Source organism: Crassostrea angulata, chromosome 6, assembly GCF_025612915.1.
Source record: "Crassostrea angulata isolate pt1a10 chromosome 6, ASM2561291v2, whole genome shotgun sequence".
NCBI lineage: Eukaryota > Metazoa > Mollusca > Bivalvia > Ostreida > Ostreidae > Magallana > Magallana angulata.
The window spans coordinates 46,792,537-46,815,010 of NC_069116.1; the positions used below are offsets into that span (position 1 = coordinate 46,792,537).

The 22,474-nt window shown below is 34.8% G+C and overlaps 2 protein-coding genes across 4 annotated transcripts; one reads left to right on the forward strand and one right to left on the reverse strand.

Annotated features, from left to right (window-relative positions):
• Positions 1-835: 835 nt before the first annotated feature.
• On the reverse strand, positions 836-21,137 carry LOC128189687 (beta-1,3-galactosyltransferase 5-like). 3 transcript variants are annotated; one of them, XM_052861395.1, is made up of 4 exons: positions 20,865-21,137; positions 3,551-3,671; positions 2,641-2,709; positions 836-2,329 (listed from the first exon to the last, which is right to left on the reverse strand). In XM_052861395.1, the coding sequence occupies exons 2-4, from the start codon at positions 3,560-3,562 to the stop codon at positions 1,241-1,243; spliced, it is 1,170 nt and encodes a 389-aa protein (XP_052717355.1). In that variant the 5' UTR covers positions 3,563-3,671; positions 20,865-21,137; the 3' UTR covers positions 836-1,240. The 3 variants fall into 3 exon arrangements, with proteins under 3 accessions (XP_052717355.1, XP_052717356.1, XP_052717354.1); XM_052861396.1 differs by lacking the exon at positions 2,641-2,709 and having other exon boundaries at positions 20,865-21,136; XM_052861394.1 differs by lacking the exon at positions 20,865-21,137 and having other exon boundaries at positions 3,551-3,848.
• On the forward strand, positions 11,115-19,564 carry LOC128189688 (apolipoprotein D-like). The gene is made up of 5 exons (XM_052861397.1): positions 11,115-11,338; positions 16,775-16,905; positions 17,294-17,382; positions 17,476-17,571; positions 19,095-19,564. The coding sequence occupies exons 1-5, from the start codon at positions 11,216-11,218 to the stop codon at positions 19,223-19,225; spliced, it is 570 nt and encodes a 189-aa protein (XP_052717357.1). The 5' UTR covers positions 11,115-11,215; the 3' UTR covers positions 19,226-19,564.
• Positions 21,138-22,474: the final 1,337 nt, after the last annotated feature.

Here is a 22,474-nt window from a genome sequence, read left to right on the forward strand (position 1 = left end):
AAACAAACAAACGCGTTTTCGTAAAAAAAAAAAAATAAGCCCCGATTAAATCCGTCTTTAAACTATTTCGTCTATATGGTGGAACCCTTACTTTAACTAACCATTTGTGTTTACATTTTTATTTAAACGGACGGGTGTCATTTCTCTCGTTATAAATATATACGGTGATCAGGTAAAACTGATTTTTCCATGTAAAAAGTCTCTCAATCTAGTTCATTTAAACAGAACGTTTGTTTTTTTTTAAAACAGTCATTTGTACTGGTATACTTAAGAAACACCAAAATGTATTTTTCTCTCGACGTTTAGCTATCTTCATTTTAAAACGATTTTTACTACACTCAGGTATTCATTCTACCCAGTGTCTAACAATAGGGTCAATCTCTTACTCTACCCTTTTATCAAACACGTGTTCAACCAAGTCTCCTTCCCCTTAACTCTTTTTAAAGGTCACTGACGCATTCCTCCATACAATACCCAATTGTGTTTGGGAGTTCCTGTTTCCTGGTCGGGTAATCGTCAGTCTAAAAATAATCATTAGTCTTGATTTGTTGCTACGCTGTTTCGTGGTCGGGTAATCGTCAGTCTAAAATTATCATTAGTCTTGATTTGTTGCTACGCTCAGGTCTCGTGTCGGGCACCTGGATATTATATATTATAATAAATATAACATATTGTAAATTCTGGTCATATATATCTTTCAAATATACATGTATACATATAATATATATCATAACAGTATCTATTCTTGTCAATATTGTACGGCACAAAACCTTGTATATATATATATATATATATATATATATATATATATATATATATATATATATATATATATATATATTCGACTTTGACTATTGAATGTCGCAGAGGGTTTATAAAGGCAATGCCTGCTATCCCATCCGTTTAAGTGATGCGTAATAAAATATTGCTTAAATCAATGTGAGTAGCTAAGCATTTATTAACCTTCATTTGGGTAATTATTGCCACGAATGTTTCGCCATTTATATGGCCGGAATGGAAGACGGGAGCGGGGGATTTACAATATATTAGGCTTTCCTAGGGGGGTAACATGGTTATAAGTAGGGGGAAAATGTCACTATATAGCCTTTTTTCGGGGGGGGGGGGGGTTGCTATAAAGTAGTTTTTCCGGGGGGAAGATGGCCAGGGGAAAATGGCACAATACAACACTGGTACAAGTAATACAATATATAATCAAAATATTTGCTATGCCAGGTTTATGTCACGATTTTCTTCGCTCAAGATTGAACATGGTTAAGGACTTCCATGCTGCTAGGACATCATTGGGCCTAGTAAACTCTCTGCAAGCTAGATGAATTTTATAATGTTTGCAATCTCCCATGCCAATTAATTTTGAGTGTGTCAAAGTTATATCTAGAGTTTGTGCCACGAGTCCAATGTATACGTCGTCTATTGGTATCCATTTCACCAAATGAAAATTGGATGCCAACTTTTTGGCAATGACTGTGCTAACAATGTACGCACCACCCGGAAAATACGGCGGAAGAGTGTCCTTTGGATAGTCTTTCTTTGATAAATACCACTTATGTTTTGGGTCTCGGTATATTCCCTTCCCGTTCTTAACGAGAAAACCAGCGAATAAAGAGTCTGGGTTTTTTTGAGATTTCAATTTATGCATAATGTTTCTACGATTTATCTTAAAGTCGTCGTCCTTATAAAGAACGAAATCTGCGTGTGAACAATGTTCGCTTAACCATCTATATCCCATAACGGTTTTGTACGTGAGATTCCGATAAGTATCCATGAAGCTTCCCTGGACAATATCACCGAACTTTTGACTTTCTTTTTTGATATTCTCTTCACTGGACGAAGACTCTCCTAATAGAAATACGGTTTTGATAGAATCCTTAAACTCATTATCTTGTTGATTTTGAAAGCGTATCCAATTCCTTAGATGAAAATTATCCGGCGAAGACTTGACCAACACTAAAATTTTAGTTCTATTTAACGTCCTAAATGTATCACATATTTTTGACGGATTCCTGATGTATGGCAAATGTGGAAATACTAGCTTTCCTCCAGACTTGATTATAGTTCTGATTTCTTTGTTGGAGGTCCTATTCAAGTCCCTAAGTATCAGATTATGAGTGGTTGTATGACTAGGCTTGCGAGTGGTCGTAACACTAGAAGACTCTTTGTTGAAAGTCCTATTCAGGTCACTTTGTATCAGGTTTTGTGATCGTTGTGCTAAGTTGAACAAGTACATAGCCAGAAATGTTAGAATCACACAGGCCAATAAGACATTTTGCAGAAAATGCGGCATCTTCGATACCAGCAAGCCAAATATCTTCTGCAAAATATTAAGCATAACATAAAGAATTAGACAATTCACACAAGATGTTAGCTGCGAAAAAAGGAAGTCCTGTGTCAGATATTCGAAATCTTTGATAGACGCGATAAGCTTAACATAAAAATGCCTTCCTCTGGTTAAATTTCCTTTTTCCATCTATATGGTGATGAAGATTTTACATGTTTTATAAGTATATTGACTACTAGTATGCTTGTAGGTACTTCGGAATATCTATTTACAATGTTTGTATGATACCAAGTGTTCATTAGTAACGTTTACAGATTGTCTTAAGGTGACGTGTCATAACTTACCAATTTTTTACCTTGCCCATACCAGACCTGTCTTTCCCGGTTGTACATATAATGTTTTGTATCAGAAGCCTATGAATTAAACGTATTGTGTTTAGTTTTCCTGAATACTTAGCGTAATATGAAACTAGAAATTTAATGTACCGGCAAAACAAAGTGAACTTTCTACGGTCGAATAACTTTAAATCATGTGCCAACGACGTAATTGTGGATAACAAATACAGAAACTTTAGTTTTTACAAAAATCAACTCTTAAGCAAACAAAAAAATTTTCAACCATATTATATAAATGTTTGAGCCAACATAAGACGGAACATACGGATATCAACACTTTACACCATATGAATATCAATAATTGAGACAACAACATGAATCAGCTTTGATTTTCAGTGCATCAATGTACTGGACACGGCCTGCATGTTAGTTTCATTATGGAAACAAATATCTTGAGATGGACTCGCCAATACTGTGGTTTCATTAATATTCAAGGATATCAACTTTCGTAGATAAAGTGAAAATCACATTTTCAAGGATACGTAAATTCGAGGCCAATGACCTTATCAATACAAAATGTTAATAGAAATTGCACTTCAATGAACATTTCATTTAATCCATGGATCAACTTAACGACGAAATCCACGAACATTGGATATTCAACGAATATTGATGAAACCATTATGTTGCATGCATATTCCGAATGATAAATTAGCTCAATTAATATCAATCAGTTATATTACACATCCATACGAAATCCTATATAAATTTACTTAGACAATTACTATCCATTTATCGCTAGTATTACACATCCATACGAAATCCTGTAAAAATTATTTAAAGAGAGTATCAGTTATTTGGTTGTTGTTTTTGTTTTGTTTACCTGTCTATGGTGTTTTACATAAGAAACAAGACGTACCTTTCTCCTCATGGTGGCTTACAGGTCTCCCGTGGACTCTCTATGCCTCAGAAATACCCTTTCATGTCCACACGGAAGGAGAAACATGCCTCTTTGTACACTTTGCCCCAACGCCCGATGGCTTTTAAAAAAACATACAAGGACATAAGTTAAATCGTTTGAGTGCTGTGTTAATTGCAGATAACTCATTTGATCACAGATTCCCGTGGCAGATACGTGGGTCGAGTGTTGAATTGAATGTTATATGAATGATTTTGATGTTTTGAGTTCGTTTACAATTAATTTCATCGATCCATGTAACGCTTTTGTAATACTGGTAAAATTGCTCATCATTCATAATTAATATTTAACAGCTAGTAATAGTACACCTGGTAGAAAAAAAAAAGATGAATAAGATAAAAAATGTCACCTATATTTTGTCTATTGTTTTTTCTCGGTCGCTGAAAGCCGAAACCTACGAGGTTTGTTGGTGTAATGAATCAATGCTCGTATCTCATTGGTTCTTTCACAGACATACGCAAACATATTTACTTTTCAAAATCCTTCCTCATTATGATATCACATTTCTAATGGGGTAATTATCGATGGGGATGGGGACGTCTTTGTTTAGTAGTGTTTACTCACAGTCGTACATGTATTTATTCTTAAACATTTATTTTTCCCTACATTTCTCGTTGGATATCACTAATGTGGGTGATAGTGTTACAACGGATTTCCCTCTGTACTCGCTTTGCTGAGGGACCGGGGAATAAAAGATCTTCGGGGACTTCGAAATAAAACCAAATATTAAAATAAAGCCAAAATATAATGTTTATTAATTTAGATTGCAAATGTCAAAAGGTCGTATAAATTTACAATAAAAACAGTTCTTAAAATTGACAAAGAAAAATTACATAAAATGAAAATATATTTACCTTCGAAATAAAGCCAAATATTAAAATAAAGCCAAAATATTCATTTATTAATTTAGATTGCAAATATCAAAAGGTCGTATAATTGACAATAAAAACAGTTCTTAAAATTGACAAAGAAAAATAACATAAAATGAAAATATATTTACCTTCGAAATAAAACCAAATATTAAAATAAAGCCAAAATATTTATTTATTAATTTAGATTGCAAATGTCAAAAGGTGACAATTTGCGTTTGGCTTTTGGATTTCTTTCGTCGATAATTACAAAGTCACGCCCATAAAGTTAATCCCGAAATATAAAATATAATTGGTTAAATGAAACGAACAGGTAACAATCATTATAATTAGCGTTAATAACCACTGTTCAAATTATGTAATTAAAACGCTCAAAGGTGCCAGGTAAAATGTCAAAACAGGCTGAATTATGTAATTAAAATACTAAGCGGTCCTGTGAGGCTTATATAACAATTGACGTTAATTTGAAAATTAAAGAAATAAGTATTCACAGATTTCGACATAAAAAGTAATATTAGCTAATCATTAAGTAAAATCATAATTGCGACATTTGAATATTCCCCTTTTTTGGGTTTTTTTTTCATTTTAAAAACGTATATACAAAATAACTTATCTACAAATTTAAAACATAACATTATTAAAATAGCATTTGATATGAATGAAATATACCGGTGCCGGACATCTCATCGAAAGACAACTCGCCGAATGCGACAACTCATCGAAAGTCAACTAATCGAAAGTCAAACTCACCGACGCGGCATGTCAACGAAAGACATCTCATGGATGACGACAACTCATCGATATAAATTGAAATAAAAATATAAATGTTTGAACATTTTTCAGGTTATTGTCTTCATTTTATTCTCAGTCACGATATGGCTGAGGGAGGAAGCGATTTTACATTTTTTCCTTCGCAAAGGAATAAAAACAAATTAGCTTACAGTGGTTTTATTTACATTTGTGATCGGTAAAATGAAAAAAACAGTTATTGGAAAAAACAAAAAAAAATTTACTCGATCGTTTCAACATTCGGAGAACAAGTCGCGAATGGCAATTATTTACCATACCTTGAAGGGCTATATACACAAGTTATACAGGGTAAGTGATATATAAAAATAGAAATAAAATATATATACGGAGCATAAAATTCTATAACAATAGGTATGATGAAGTTATATTAAAGGGACTTGGACACGATTTGAGATGAAAAATTTCATTTTTATTTTTTATGTATAAAATGTCTTACTGGTGCATTTTAAATGATTGACCAAAATATTGAATGTTAAAGTCAAGTTACAGGCGAGATACAGAGGTAAGAATTGATTGTTATGTAAACAAAGCTCGAGTCTTATAGTTGTTTACAAAAAATGAAATGTAGAGAATTACCATTTATTAGACAAAATGACATGTAAAATACAATTTAAACTAATTCAATATATTCATAAATACTATTATTAACAAAAGAAAGATACATTTGATTGAAACTTACACTAATACAACACATATGTAAAAAATGACAATATTCAAGCTTTGTTTACAAAACAAAGAATTGTGAACTCTGTATCTTGCTTATAACTGATATTTGACTTTAAAATGTTGACAAAGCATTATAAACTTCTATATTTATCAGTATAAACATTGGAAATGGAAAAATAAAATTTGAAAATTTTAAATCAAATCGTGTCCAAGTCAAAGCCTTTATTAGTTCTCTCCATTAGAAATCAATGTACGTTCATTTTTAGGTTAATATATAAATTGTATTTTTTAAAAACTATTCATTAGGAATTACACAATACAATATTTCAGGAGACTGGCCCTTGTTTGAAACAGAATGAAAGTCCAGTCAAAAGTCCAAATGGACCCTGTTTAAATAAAATAATCAATACATATGTAATATTGATATTTCTATGTAATGCGGTTTAATATAACGACGTTGTTACATTAAATAAAGTCTACTTTTATATGTTATTAAAGAATCAAATGATACTTTGCACAAAACAAAATCTATCCAACATTGACATGTTTAGTCGATAGTCATCTTCCCAAGTCAAGGGTTTCTGTGCTCTACAAAAACATATTTATGTAGAGCACAGCGGATCAGAAACCCTTGACTTGGTAAGATGGTCGATAGTATACAAGGAGATATTTGATAATTGTGCATCCCACTATTTCATTAATTGGTGTTCTCTCCCTTTGTTTAGGTGAATAGCAGTCTGGTAGAAGAGATAACTTAAGCTATTAAATAGAAACTCTAACCTTTGTAAATTCATTACAATTGAGATAGTTGATCTCTGGGTTAATTGTCAGTTTTAGCTTTTCCCCTTCATCAACGCCTGTTTTGATTACTAATGAATTGTGTCTGTAAATATTTATTTTTATTTCTGTAATTGCCGTTTAAAGAATAAAGAAATGCTCAAATATTGTGTCTAGGATAATTGGCTAACTGAGTTTATTGTAGTTGTCGAATTTAAACGCGAGGACTGTCCAACTGACCCTAATTACGTATACAGTTCCCATTTGACATAAGTTAATTGAATCTCATTACCTTTAACAAAGATGTGCATAGATTATATAGCATAGACATGATTTGACGTTATATAATATTTACATTTTTCAGTTTGTTTGTTTTATCTGTGATAGCACTAAGAATCGATTTTGTATTGTACATCCAATAAATTCAAATAACGTAATGTTGGAGCGTAAGCGGGCTTTGCATAAATAATATTCTGAGATTTAATCGTACATTATCTGAAATTTAAATTCATGAGCTGACACCTAATTATTCACAAATAATGAATTCTTATTCCTTAAATAATTATGTGAAGTAAGGGGTAAAAAAAAAAAGATTTAAAAAAAGGAAAAAAAAGAAAAGATAAAGCAAAAAAAAAAAAAAAAAAAAAAAAAAAAAAAACACAAAAAAACAAAAACGAAAAAAACCCCGATTTTTAGCGAAAAAAATTGAAAGTTTAACTTAACTTACTTTTTGCTATAATTGAAATATGCAAGGGGTAAGCTTGATTAGAGAAGAATAGTATATTTATTTTAAAAAAAAATTCACAGTATAAAAAAGGGTTGATTTCAGAATTTATTAAACATGTACATGTATATTTAAAAGTAGTGGTAATTAGATACTAGTGGTGTGTCTGATTGGGAAGCAGCGTTTTCTGTCGTCATTGATAAAGTGTTCTGAACGGTTACATGTACACGTGTAGTGAGATCGATGTTGTATGTTTATTATCTTTACATTGATATCGTTCTGAGTTATACTTTTTTATCGTATGCAAAAGTACAATCCTTTTGTACTTAATAGCCGTGGAGGAGTGTATCATATAAGGATAGATGCCGTGAATTTTTATTCTCCCTCGTTAACTAATCTCAGTCATTTATAACCCATATCTTAATTTATACAAATAAATGAAACAAGAGGCCCAGGGGCCACATCGCTCACCTGAGCAACAATTGCCTTAATTCTGATCAAATTAGCATTACAGTATCAAAATATCTTGACAACTGAGTACAGTAGATCTTGCTAAAAAAAAATTGAAAATCTGCCAATTTTTATCCACCTCTTATTTTTTAGTAAAGCCCCTTTTGTTGTTGTACCTGTAAGAAGATTTTTCTCTATTCCTATAAATCCCCCCCTCCCCATTTCGTGGCCCCACTATTCTCTAGGGAATCATGGTTTCATCAAACTTAAATCTACCTTTAATCTCATAACCTGTGCTTTCACACTAAGTACTGAGTTTTGGACCGAAAACTTTCCCAGTATATTTTTAAGGATTGTAAAACTTGATCCCACAATTGTGGCCTCACCCTACCCCCGGGGACCATGATTTAAACAAACTTGAATCAATACTTCCTGAGGATGCTTCCATTTTAATTTGAGTTTTTCTGGCCTAATAGGTTTTGAGAAGAACATTTTTAAAGATTTTCTCTATATATTCCTATGTAAAACTTGATCCCCCAATTGTGGCCCAACCCTACCCCCGGGGACCATGATTTGAACAAACATGAATCTTCACTTCCTGAAGATGCTTCCATTTTAATTTGAGCGTTTCTGGCCAAACAGTTTTTGAAAAGAATATTTTTAAAGATTTTCCCTATATATTCCTATGTAAAACTTGCTCCCCCAATTGTGTGGCCCTACCCTACCCCTGAGGACCATGATTTGAACAAACTTGAATCAACACTTCCTGAGGATGCTTCCATTTTAATTTGAGCTTTTCTTGCCTAATAGTTTTTGAGAAGAAGACTTTTAAAGATTTTCTCTATATATTCCTATGTAAAACGTGATCCCCCAATCGTGGCCCCACCCTACCCCCGGGGACCATGATTTGAAAAAAATTGAATCAACACTTCCTGAGGATGCTTCCATTTTAATTTGAGCTTTTCTGGCCAAATAGTTTTGGAGAAGAAGATTTTTAAAGATTTTCTCTATATATTCCTATGTAAAACTTGATCCCCCAATTGTGGCCCCACCCTACCCCCGGGGACCATGATTTGAACAAACTTGAATCTACACTTCCTGAGGATGCTTTCATTTTAATTTGAGCTTTTCTGGCCAAAAAGTTTTTGAGAAAAAGACTTTTAAAGATTTTCTCTATATATTCCTATGTAAAACTTGATCCCCAAATTGTGGCCCCACCCTACACCGAGGGACAATGATTTGAACAAACTTGTATCTACACTACATGAGGATGCTTCCACTCAAATTTGAGCTTTCCTGGCCTAATAGTTTTTGAGAAGAAGATTTTTAAAGATTTTCCCTATATATTCCTATGCAAAACTTGATCCCCCAATTGTGGCCCCACCCTACCCCCGGGGACCATGATTTGAACAAACTTGAATTTACACTACCTGATGATGCCTCCACTCAAAGTTGAGCTTTTCTGGCCAAATTGTTTTTGAGAAGAAAATTTTTAAAGATTTTTATCTATATATTCCAATGTAAAACTTGATCCCCCAATTGTGACCCCACCTACCCCCGGGGACCATGATTTGAACAAACATGAATCTTCACTTCCTGAGGTTGCTTCCATTTTAATTTGAGCTTTTCTGGCCTAATAGTTTTTAAAAGAAATTTTTTAAAAGATTTTCTCTATATAGTCCTATGTAAAACTTGATCCCCCAATTGTGGCCCCACCCTACCCTGTGGACCATGATTCGAACAAACTTGAATCTACACTTCCTGAGGATGCTTCCATTCTAATTTGAGCTTTTCTGGCCTTATAGTTTTTGAAAAGAATATTTTTAAAGATTTTCACTATATATTCCTATGTAAAACTTGATCCCCAAATTGTGGCCCCACCCTACCCCCGGGGACCATGATTTGAACAAACATGAATCTTCACTTCCTGAGGATGCTTCCATTTCAATTTGAGCTTTTCTTGCCTAATAGTTTTTAAAAGAAATTTTTTAAAAGATTTTCTCTTTATAGTCCTATGTAAAACTTGATCCCCCAATTGTGGCCCCACCCTACCCCCGGAGACCATGATTCGAACAAACTTGAATCTACACTTCCTGAGGATGCTTCCATTTTAATTTGAGCTTTTCTGGCCCAACAGTTTTTGAAAAGAAAATTTTTAAAGATTTTCCCTATATATTCCTATGTAAAACTTGATCCCCCAATTGTGGCCCCACCCTACCCCCGGGGACCATGATTTGAACAAACTTGAATCTACATTACATGAGGATGCTCCCATTTTAATTTGAATCTTTCTGGCCCAAAAGTTTTTGAGAAGAAAATTTTTAAAGATTTTCTCTATATATTCCTATGTAAAACTTGATCCCCCAATTGTGGCCCCACCCTATCCCCGGGGACCATGATTTGAACAAACTTGAATCTACACTACCTGATGATGCCTCCACACAAGTTTAAGCTTTACCGGCCTAATAGTTTTTGAGAAGAAGATTTTTGAAAAATACCAACAAATTTTCAATAATTCTCAATTATCTCCCCTTTAAAAAGGGCGTGGCCCTTCATTTGAACAAACTTGAATCCCCTTTACCTAGTGGTGCTTTGTGCCAAATTTGGTTGAAATCTGCCCAGTGGTTCTTGAGAAGAAGATGAAAATGTGAAAAGTTTACAACGACAACGACGACAACGACAACGACAACGCCAACGACGACAGACAACGGACAAATTGTGATCAGAAAAGCTCACTTGAGCCTTTGGCTCAGGTGAGCTAAAAAAGATATCCTCGAGGAAAAAACAAAGCGCATCTTCCCAGCGTTTGGTCATTAATGCTTTTGACGCCAGTGTGGACAAAAAACAATGTCTATGTTGACCACTGTGTATTGTGACGTCAACTCGTCCTAGTTTTTGACATTCTACAGCATGTCAGCAAACGTGAACAGGATGGCAGAGTGTTTGTTTACTAAATATACGTACGTAAACCATAATAAATGATGAAGAAACAACAGATAAATTAATAACAAATTAATAACAATCCAACTCGAACATCCTTCCCCTCCCAACCCCAAAAAAGCATTATTCACAAATATAACTCCAAAAGTGTTTAACCCGTCCCGACTGTGTGGTAAGTTGTGTATTTTGTATACTAGAACGTGGAGCCAAAGGACGGTGACTAATGGAGCACAAACATATTTATATAAGACCATCAATTGGACTATGTACAGACTGCGCAGATTACCGGCCAGTGTATGTGTATATAACGCGCCCCAGTCAGTTACGCTGAATCAGTAAGTTCACACATCTATCCTAGAGAGACAGATCATGATGACGTCACTTGTTTCCCTGTCTCTGATGTTCCTTTGTCTAGGAGTGACATCGGGACAGGTGTTTAGGTTCGGGAGTTGCCCGGATGTTCCGGTCCAGGCCGATTTTGATGTGGACCGGGTGAGTGACTTGACTTTCTTTGGTTATAGTTATTTAATTTACTGGTTTATTATAAGTACCTCTCAATACTTAAAAATTAGCAAAATGGTAACACAGAATGGCTGGTGTTTAACTTGGTTTGTTTTAAAATACTTTGGAAATAAACAGGAACTATTTTAAAATTTTGCCTAGCATGACATCTGCTGAATTCGAAATGTTGTGTTGTTCGGTCATATTTTCAATTTCTTTCGCAAAAATATTAGTACGATTAAAAGTAAGAAAATATATAATTACTAACATCATAAAGCAATGAACTGTATTTAAATAAAATTCAATTGCTTCAAAAACGTGGTAGTATGAAATTCTGGATCTAACTTAGACATGATTTACTATGAATGAGATCAAAACAAATCGTTAAAATAAATTGCATCGATATCTGAAGAAATGCTGTTTTAGCAGTATATATACAACAAACCAATTTCGCGCAGGACGACAGCAGTGTAATTTTGCTTCGATCATTTCCTCTAAAAAGTTTTCCCCCATAAGACTTGAAGCCAAGCAAACTGAAGCTAAACTTTGCATAAAAATGACAAAACATGAGCTTTTTTTTCTATTCTTGTTTTTTTTTAACTTTTCATCTAGTAAATACATGTAGGTAAAATTTTAATTATATTTAACTAAATACAGTCTGTTCGAGTAATGATTTTTAATTAAATTATGAAGTTATGGACTATCATCACAAAAAATGAAATGTTTATGATCCCTCTGCTCATTAAAAGGAAAAAGCTCCTCGCTGCCGACATAAGTAGTGATCAAATAAATTAAAAACATATATTAGAAGAGAGAAAATGTAACCGAATGATGAATTTGTAGTTGAAAAATTATGTTTCCTCAATAACTCATTAAACTCATTAAATTAAACAGTTCTCTGGAAGTGGAGAAGGAACGAGGATGCTGTTGCGCCGGAAAAATAAAATCCGCCAATTTAATGAATAGGCTGAAGTCTTTAATTAGACAGTGGAATAAAGTTATACATATGATATGGATATCACGTAGCATATAGTAACATATAAATAAACTTGTTATGACACTAGTGCTGAACAAATGAATAAATACGTATACTAAATAAATTCAAAACTAATACAAATAAACACTACGCGTGGTAATAGAGGAACAAAATAAACAGAATAATCATGAGGTTTTCGTAAGTACTGCATGAGTTGTGTGGTAAGTTGAAACGTGTATTGATGGCAAATATGACTATATTGCAGGTATGTTTCAAGGTTACAGTGGTTTTTAAGTATTTTTGTTTATTTATCAGGTTCAAATGAACAGTTAACACTTGTCGGGTATCTTTCGAATTTATTGACCCCCCCCCCCCCAAAAAAAAAAAAGAAAAGAAACAAGAGGCCCATGGGCCACATCGCTCACCTGAGGAACAATAGGTATGATAAAGTCAGCTTAATGGAGTCATAATACAAACAATCTGGACAATGTACAATAATACATGTAGATCCTGTATAAATAAAATCCATTTTCCCCCTTGGAACTCGGATAGCCCTGATTGCTGCCAATATTTACAAGAGCAGACTTTAATCACCGCTCCTGCACATATATAGGGACTCAAAGTTACGCAGGCAGGGATGACCGCACACCTACGCAACTCACAGGTACCAACGTTAACGCAAGCAGAGATAACGCAAGCAGGGATGACCGCACACTTGCGCTAGAAAGGCCAGAACACCAGAATGGATGACCATACACTAGTGCTCCGCCGCAACCACCACCAAGACAAGCAGGTATGACCGCACACTTGTATTAATGCGATACAGGGCAGGAAGGACCGCACACTCTGTATCGTAGGTTAGAAAAACACGAAGATTAGATAGAGCAGGGATGTCCACACCCTTAATCTCTCCGTACCTGTTCAAGTTTAACCCCAAACACTCGCACATAGCAAGGCAATATACACTGTCCCTATATATGTGCCGGCCTACAATAATTCATAGTATCTAAAAATTGGAAATCAAAAATAAACAAACAAATCCGGCCTAACCCAAAACTACTTATGCAGAACAACTTATATACATTGAATATTTATTATTGTATAAAAATAATCATCACAATAATTGGTTAACAGTGGATGCATTAATTAAAATAATCAAGAATCAATAAATCAAGGGCAATAACTCAAAACAGTAATACAAAAAGATTCTAATGAAAAAAAAACTGCCTGCTTCAATTTTATAGCCATATCACATGTTGAGTATTGCAGTTCTCAAAAAGATCCTTTACAATTGTTTATATATGGGACATTTAGCTACATCAAACTCTGAACCTTCTTGTGAGGCCAAAGAATTGTCCTGGAGCCAAAGTCTTAACAATTATAAAGAATCATCTTGCTGATTAGTTTCTGAGAAGAAGATTTTTAAAGATTTACTCTATATATATTCCTATGTAAAACTTTAACACCCCCCCCCCCCTATGTGGCCTCACCCTACCCCAAAGGGTCATGAATTTCACAACTTTGAATCTACACTACCTGAGGATACTTCCCACAAGTTTCAGCTTTCCTGGCTGATTAGTTTCTGAGAAGAAGATTTTTAAATATTTACTCTATATATTCCTATGTAAAACTTCGACCCCCCCCCATTGTGCCCCACCCTACCCCCAGGGATCATAATTTTCACAACTTTGAATCTACACTACCTGAGGATGCTTCCACACAAGTTTCAGCTTTCCTGGCTGATTAATTTCTGAGAAGAAGATTTTTAAAGATTTACTCTATATATTCCTATGTAAAATTTTAACACCCCCCCCCTATGTGGCCTCACCCTACCCCCCAGGGATCATGATTTTCACAACTTTGAATCTACACTACCTGAGGATGCTTCCACACAAGTTTCAGCTTTCCTGGCTGATTAGTTTCTGAGAAGAAGAGTTTTAGAGATTTACTCTATATATTCCTATGTAAAACTTTGACCCCCCATTGTGGCCCCACCCTACCCCCGGGGGTCATGATTTTCACAACTTTGAATCTACACTACCTGAGGATGCTTCCACACAAGTTTCAGCTTTCCTGGCTGTTTCGTTTCTGAGAAGAAGATTTTTAAAGATTTACTTTATATATTTCTTTGTAAAACTTCGACCCCCCATTGTGGCCCCACCCTACCCCCGGCTCATGAATTTCACAACTTTGAATCTGCACTACCTGAGGATGCTTCCACACAAGTTTCAGCTTTCCTGGCTGTTTAGTTTCTGAGAAGAAGATTTTTAAAGATTTACTCTATATATTCCTATGTAAAACTTCGACCCCCCATTGTGGCCCCACCCTACCCCCGACTCATGAATTTCACAACTTTGAATCTACACTACCTGAGGATGCTTCCACACAAGTTTCAGCTTTCCTGGCTATTAATTTTTGAGAAGAAGATTTTTAAAGATTTACTCAATATATTCCTATGTAAAATTTTAACACCCCCCCCAATGTGGCCTCACCCTCCCCCCAGGGATCATGATTTTCACAACTTTGAATCTACACTACCTGAGGATGCTTCCACACAAGTTTCAGCTTTCCTGGCTGATTAGTTTCTGAGAAGAAGATTTTTAAAGATTTACTCTATATATTCCTATGTAAAACTTCGACCCCCCATTGTGGCCCCACCCTACCCCCGGGGGTCATGATTTTCACAACTTTGAATCTACACTACCTGAGGATGCTTCCACACAAGTTTCAGCTTTCCTGGCTGTTTAGTTTCTGAGAAGAAGATTTTTAAAGATTTACTCTATATATTCCTATGTAAAACTTTGACCCCCCATTGTGGCCCCACCCTACCCCCGGGGGTCATGATTTTCACAACTTTGAATCTACACTACCTGAGGATGCTTCCACACAAGTTTCAGCTTTCCTGGCTGTTTCGTTTCTGAGAAGAAGATTTTTAAAGATTTACTCTATATATTCCCATGTAAAACTTTGACCCCCCATTGTGGCCCCACCCTACCCCCGGGGGTCATGATTTTCACAACTTTGAATCTACACTACCTGAGGATGCTTCCACACAAGTTTCAGCTTTCCTGGCTGTTTAGTTTCTGAGAAGAAGATTTTTAAAGATTTACTCTATATATTCCTATGTAAAACTTCGACCCCCCCCCCCCCATTGTGGCCCTACCCTACCCCCGGGGGTCATGAATTTCACAACTTTGAATCTACACTACCTGAGGATGCTTCCACACAAGTTTCAGCTTTCCTGGCTTTCTGGTTCTTGAGAAGAAGATTTTTGAAAATTTCTCGAAATTTTTCATTAATTTCTAATTATCTCCCCTTGAAAACGGGTATGGCCCTTAATTTTCACAACTTTGAATCCCCTTTGCCTAAGGATGATTTGTGCCAAGTTTGGTTGAAATTGGCCTGGTGGTTCTTGAGAAGATGTTGAAAATGTGAAAAGTTTACGGACAGACGGACGGACAGACGGACAGACGGACGACAGACAAAATGTGATCAGAATAGCTCACTTGAGCTTTCAGCTCAGGTGAGCTAAAAACGCAGTAAAGATAGAATGTTCTATAGCTTGTTTTGCTTTGCAGATAAATCCTTGGCTTAATATAATTATTATCATAATTCTGATTATCAACCATTATGTTTTATTAAAGTCAAGTTAAAAAGTTCCTTTCCAAAACAACTACCCCAACCGCCGATATCGCGGATCTTAATATATGTTAATTATTGCTTCCAATCCCAGTACAGTGATCTTCATTCCCCGTGACTTTATTACATATTATAAACTTGACGGATATAACGAATTACGCTTATAATGAAGTAAAACTGCCCGTCCCTGGGACTTCGTTATAAGCGTGTTTTACTGTTTTCCCAAATCCCGTCACCCCAGACGTCTTGTACCAATCAGGGACTAGATTAAAGTACTACAAGTACATGTGTACATGTACGTCCCCATCCCGGAATCACACGAGTTCTTGCTGACACCAATAGTTCAAAGTTCATTGCTGGTCGTTGTATAAAAGCAATGTACTGAATCACTAATGAGCGAGGTAAATTCGATGGTTTGTGATAGGTGTATTACCGATGTCTTGTGGTTAAAAGTAAAAAAAAATTATGTAACCAAGAAGTTACTAGTGTATATGTCATGAAGGGTTCACATGTGATTAAGTAGATGGACAGATACATGTACGGGATGTTGATTAGTAGAATTAAATTCCGGATCTGCTCTTTTATAAGCAGCACTCTCATAAAACCACTTTGAACTCTAAACATCCCATATAGAACAAAAAATAAAGAAAATCTGTTCTTGCATTTACATTAGCGCGCTTTGAAGATGAGAGAGAGAGAGAGAGAGAGAGAGAGAGAGAGAGAGAGACAGAGAGAGACAGAGAGACAGACAGACAGGCAGGCAGACAGACAGATTTATAATATGATTTGCACTATGGTCCTCTGTTTTGCAGTACTACGGTGACTGGTATGAGTTTGAGCGCTATTTCTTCATTGCTGAGACCTTACTGAAGTGTTCCGCGGCCCAGTACTCACCACTCCCCGACGGCACCATACGGGTGGTCAACTCGGGCAAGAACATCATGTAAGTCTTCCAGAAACAAATGTCTCTCTTTATTTCAGGCTTGTGAAGCAACAAGGCGGGGGGGGGGGGGGTGTCCTTCGCTTTTTTGGGCAATGTGTCCCTTTCTTATACATGTGTATTTATATTTAGAAAAATAGACGTACAATTGAACTGACCACTTCACTTTTTGTTGTCCCTTCCTTATAGAAGGTGATGTCAAGTGCCTGTTATTTTAATCCAGGGTTCTGTTACCAAACTTTAGAGTTCTGTTCAATATAAGGTTGACATATTTGTTTTTGTAACTTGATCTCAGCATAATTTGTACTACAGTTATACATGAATTAACATTACAGTTAAATATATTAACACTATATCATATCAATAATATAATTTACGATTTCTCTTTTAGTACCGGTAGTGATTCCTCAGTGGTAGGGTCAGCCAGGGTGGACCCCAATGCTGGAAACCCAGCCAAATTATTGGTCACCTTTGGAGGAAGTACGTATAATCTAAATTTTCTACTTTGGTTTATTGATGAAGTTGTTTAAATATATACACGTCTATTATGACGGACACTGTTTTTTATTTCAGTGTCCGATGGCCCCTACTGGGTTGTAAAGACTGATTACGACCAGTACTCCATTGTTTATTCTTGTACTAATACACTGTTCAACCGGGCACGATTGGGTAAGTATTGGGGGGGGGGGGGGTCGTTCAATGTTTTAGGAGAGAAATAGTTATTACTTTACATCCTTAAATAATAAACCTACATCTCCTTATCTTGTGGTAAATAGGCGATTAACCTAAATGATACATTATGTAGAGAACGCGGATATGTACTTGTGTAGGGAACATACACTTAATGCACTAAATGATCGAACAGCACTATAAATGTTAACCAATACTTCCATAAACACGGTTTTATTGCTTTTATCACATTGTAACGTTTTTAAAATTCAAAACATAAATTTCTGATAAACGATCCGTTGACTAAAGTTTGCAGTATTATCCAATTAACTTTTTTTGATTCAGTTAATGATTAGATAAAACGCCATTTTTTGAAATGCAAATTTGCATTGAAAATGTGACGCGGGGGTGTTAAGGAAGCATATGGGCAATTTAGCGTCTTATTTTGACTGTTATATTCAAAACCGTGAAATTAAATAATTATTTTGAATAAGATCAAAAATTTAGTATTATCCTTTAAAATAGATGCCAGTGCAATAATATCGGGTAGTACACAACTGCCACATTGGTGCATTATCACGTGACAACTATAAATAGCTTACGTATATTTCTTAGCATAACATGAGATAGAACAACACTACCCCGCGGTTTCAAAAATAAAATAAACATACCAAGTGAAAGCAAAACATCTCAGTTTAATCAAAACCGCTGCTAGAATCCTATGTTTTTCCTTATCAAAAAGTTATTTATCCGGTTCTCGTAAAACCTTCCCAACTTTTATATAGTTTGCACGGAAAACGGTAAATTGCATCAAAACAAGACACAACATGGGATTCTAGCAGCACTTTTCAATTTAAGCATTGATCAAACTAACGATACGTATAAAATTTCAAGTTCAATATATACGGGGTAGTGTTGTTCTAATCGGATTTTCATATCGTAAACAACGACAGAGGAAAGGCTGGCCGAGAAATAAAAGCAAATTTACATACCTTTTAGCGAATGATTGATAAAACTAACATCTCCCCCAGTACTCTTATGTTCAATTCTCAATAAATCACACCACAATACTTTATGAGAGTTCTTAGATTAGTTATATTTTGAATATGTTTACAATGCTTTCCGATCAAATTCACACGACATTCAACTTTTAGCCATGACGTCATCAATGTGTAAATCTACGTAATACAAACTAATTTCTGGAAAAAAATTGTCTTCAGTATTTTTCATTTGTTTTTGATCTACGTTTCATTGCTTAGATATTTGAATATGTACATAATAACTAAGATTTGTGATTTCACGGAATTACATGTAACTCAGATTCCATATGCTTCCTTAACACCCCCGCGGAGGCTTTAATGCGAAAAACTAACCACACAATTAAGGATGGAGATACTTTAGTTCTTAGCTATGAGAGAGAGAGAGAGAGAGAGAGAGAGAGAGAGAGAGAGAGAGAGAGAGAGAGATTTAATTTTTCATAATGAAAATAACAATTATTATTGGTGGGTTTTTTTTTTTTTTAGAAATTTTGTGGATTCTTACAAGAGACAGAACTGGAATAACAGAGGACGTGAGAAGCGACCTCTACCAGCATCTACGTCAGATCGGCCTTGACCCCAGCAAGCTAAACCCTACCACACAGACGGGATGTTAATGTTCAAAGTTTTTATTTCTACCATTGCCATCCCCCGGGGGTGGAAGGGGTAGGGGGGTATGGTACACGTGGGCCTGAAGGGACTTTATATATTGGGCTGAATGTGAGGTTTTATATTAGTGTAACTGATTCTTTTAAACTATTCCTCCTGCCAAACATGTTTTTGATAGAGCCGCCACAGTGAACAATCATGTTGTTTCGAGACAATATTTCGTGCTACGATTATTTTGCGTTTGCTTTTTTATTATCTGAAAAAAAAACCTATGAACAACCCACAAAACTCTTTATATTTGTTCCATTTTGTTCTAAAGCATAATAAATTTTTTTTTTAAACACCAAGAGTCGTTGATTCATTTGTTATTTGCACATTTTAGAATTTGTTCTACATGTAAATCATACCATGATTAACTCCACATAACGTGCCATTGCTCTTTCACAACACAGCTATTAATAAATAGAAGAGAAATACTCAAATTCTTTTTGACTTTCTTTTGGGTTTTTTTTCTTTCTTACAGGCCAAGTAAAAATCATTTGTCCATCAAATGTCTTTGTAATACGATTGACTCCATCTAATTAACAGGAAGGGTTATCTTTATTTACTTAATGAAACGAAAAAAAGCCCACTTCATTTTCAATATGAAGAATACGCAACGACTAGTCGACAAGACAAGAAAGAGTTTGAATATTTTATAAAATGCAAAGGAAATTACAATAGCAAGCGTTCGATCGCATCCCTCGATATCTAGATTTAACTTAAAAGCCTACAATTATATCACATAAATATTTACAGGGTCGATTATACGAGTGAAAATATTTATTTATCTCAATCATAGATGAATTGAACATATTTTATTGACTATTAGATGCCAAAAGGATCGGACACACGTTCTAAAAAGAACCTAGGTAGTCTTCTCCTTGTTGTATTGCCCTTCCTGGCATATATTATTTTTCAGATAATATCTGCAATATGACTATACTTTAAAAGTAGACATATTGCAGATATTATTTGAAAAATAATATATGTCACGAAGGACAGTATACAATAAGATACATTACAATGTTACACAGTTAACATTTTAAAGAAATATAGTATCATAGATGATCTGCGATGCCATGAATTACTGGAATATTACACACCAGGTGTGACTAGAAATAATCTTCTCACGACATATTACATATCTTTATTCATTATTAATTAATTCATTATGAATTGATCACGTAGGTATTGTTTTAAAAATGTGCTTTGTTTTCCTACTAAACTACGCATATATTTTGAACGTAATGTGGTTTAATATACGACATTCTTTTCATAAAGTAAACTTTTTGTGTGTGTCCATCCGGTATAAAAACCTTTTCATCCGTCCGTTTAATAGGAAGGAGGAAGAGTTGAACACACGTTGAGTGAGCGGAGAGCTGTGTCAGAGCATCGACATGTGTTGTTTTCTTTATCCAACATGCTATTGAGCGTTTGCAATGTAACAGTCCAATCCGGACACAGTAATAAAACAATTGATTATTATAGTACGTGTTAAGTCATATAATGATTAGAGAGGGTTTGTATTAAGTATATTATTGTAAGTACTTAGCTACACGATTTTACGTACTAGTACTAAAAAAACACAGTCTTACGTAAACTTACCCCCAAAAATCTCTGCACAATCAGATATAAATTGTCCTCCACAAACGTTTGAAAGCTCTACACGTTTATCAACTGGTGTCCTGTAATCAAGACAAATCCACCAATTGTGTCAAGTGATCGAACTTCCGTCTTAGGAATCTTTATCATCGATTTTTATTCCTCCGACACATCAACACATCAACACATTATGTCACAAGTGATACGAGCCCAGATGAAAAAAAAATCATGCATTGTAGGCTCGTAAACATTCATTTCAAGTACGGCAGGTGAAGCACCTCTCTTCCTAATTTGTTTATATTTAAAACATACAGGAAAACCGGTGTTATACTCTCTCTCTCTCTCTCTCTCTCTCTCTCTCTCTCTCTCTCTCTCTCTCTCTCTCTCTCTCTCTCTCTCTCTCTCTCTCTCCCCTTATTGGTGGTGGTACATGAATTTATACATATGTTATTCATGATTGTCGTTAAATGCAAATCCTCCGATATGTGCACAGAACAGAACATTTATTTCTACTTTAGAGTCCAGAACAAACAAGTATGAAATTATTACAACTACACGAGAAAGACATGCTAATGAATAGTATGAAAATTATTAAAGTATAACAATCATAGTAAATGACATAGTTAATTTCAACAATATTGTACTATTTCAATTAAAAAAGTACAGTATATAAAAAAGTGTTTGATTACAATAGGAAGTTATCTTTTATAAATTTGCCCACAAGGTTAAGAATTTCCTTTTCTTCAATATTGAGTAACCAAAAAGCTTTTCTTCCTCATCTAAAGCTTAAAATAATTATACTTGTTGGTGTAGTTTTCAACTAAACATAGATATGATACGTGCAAGTAATTATATTTCAATGACCGCTTCGTTCTGATTCGTTTTATTTTCTACTGCGGTTCGATTGACTGAATCTTCATAACTGGTGGTTTGTAGGAAAGTTAAACCTCCATATGATGAAAGGAATGAAAAAGACAGTAGAATGTTGATCATAAAAAACTCTTACAGCTGTAGCTACTCGACAAGGTTATGATCGAAAGAGATGAAATAACTGCAGGAGACATTACGTGCAAAATACATTCGTGGATAAATGCAACGGTAAATCGGTAAAACTCTATAATTTTCACTTGAACAAATATTTCCAAATAAGAATACACGTATTTATGTATATCCAAAGTAATTTTCATTTTCATCTGTGAGGTGTAATTACGGAAATTACGTGAAGATTACCCCTCATATGCGATTTTAATCAATTTTCTCACGACCTATTGAATCAAGGAAAACTGTAGGATATGCTAGGTCTTATCTAAGAAACAAACGTCCCCCATCTTTTGATCCTTTCGAGACAAATATAATTTGCACAAGTTGGTATTGATATATCGATTGTGTCCCTGTTTTGTTCTCCAACTTAACCCTGCATTCATATTTCATATTTATTTTCACTGGGTGGTTATATATGGCGTTTCTTTATGATCATCAATAGTTTCATAGTGTTCGTTCGGCATATAAAACTGATACCTTAGATTTATTAATTTATTAGATAATTTATAACTCCCAATACACAAATGTGGTACAAATAAATAATACGTCGTATAAAAAACTACATGCAGCAT

Excerpts from the sequence above, each read along its gene's own strand:
- LOC128189687 (XM_052861395.1), bottom strand. Across the intron at positions 2,330-2,640 it reads ATGGGCAAGGTAAAAAATTG|AAGATATTTGGCTTGCTGGT; the intron begins GTAAGTTATGAC and ends AATATTTTGCAG.
- LOC128189688 (XM_052861397.1), top strand. The coding sequence starts at position 11,216 with ATGATGACGTCACTTGTTTCCCTGTCTCTGATGTTCCTTTGTCTAGGA. Across the intron at positions 11,339-16,774 it reads CCGATTTTGATGTGGACCGG|TACTACGGTGACTGGTATGA; the intron begins GTGAGTGACTTG and ends TCTGTTTTGCAG. Across the intron at positions 17,572-19,094 it reads GTTCAACCGGGCACGATTGG|AAATTTTGTGGATTCTTACA; the intron begins GTAAGTATTGGG and ends TTTTTTTTTTAG.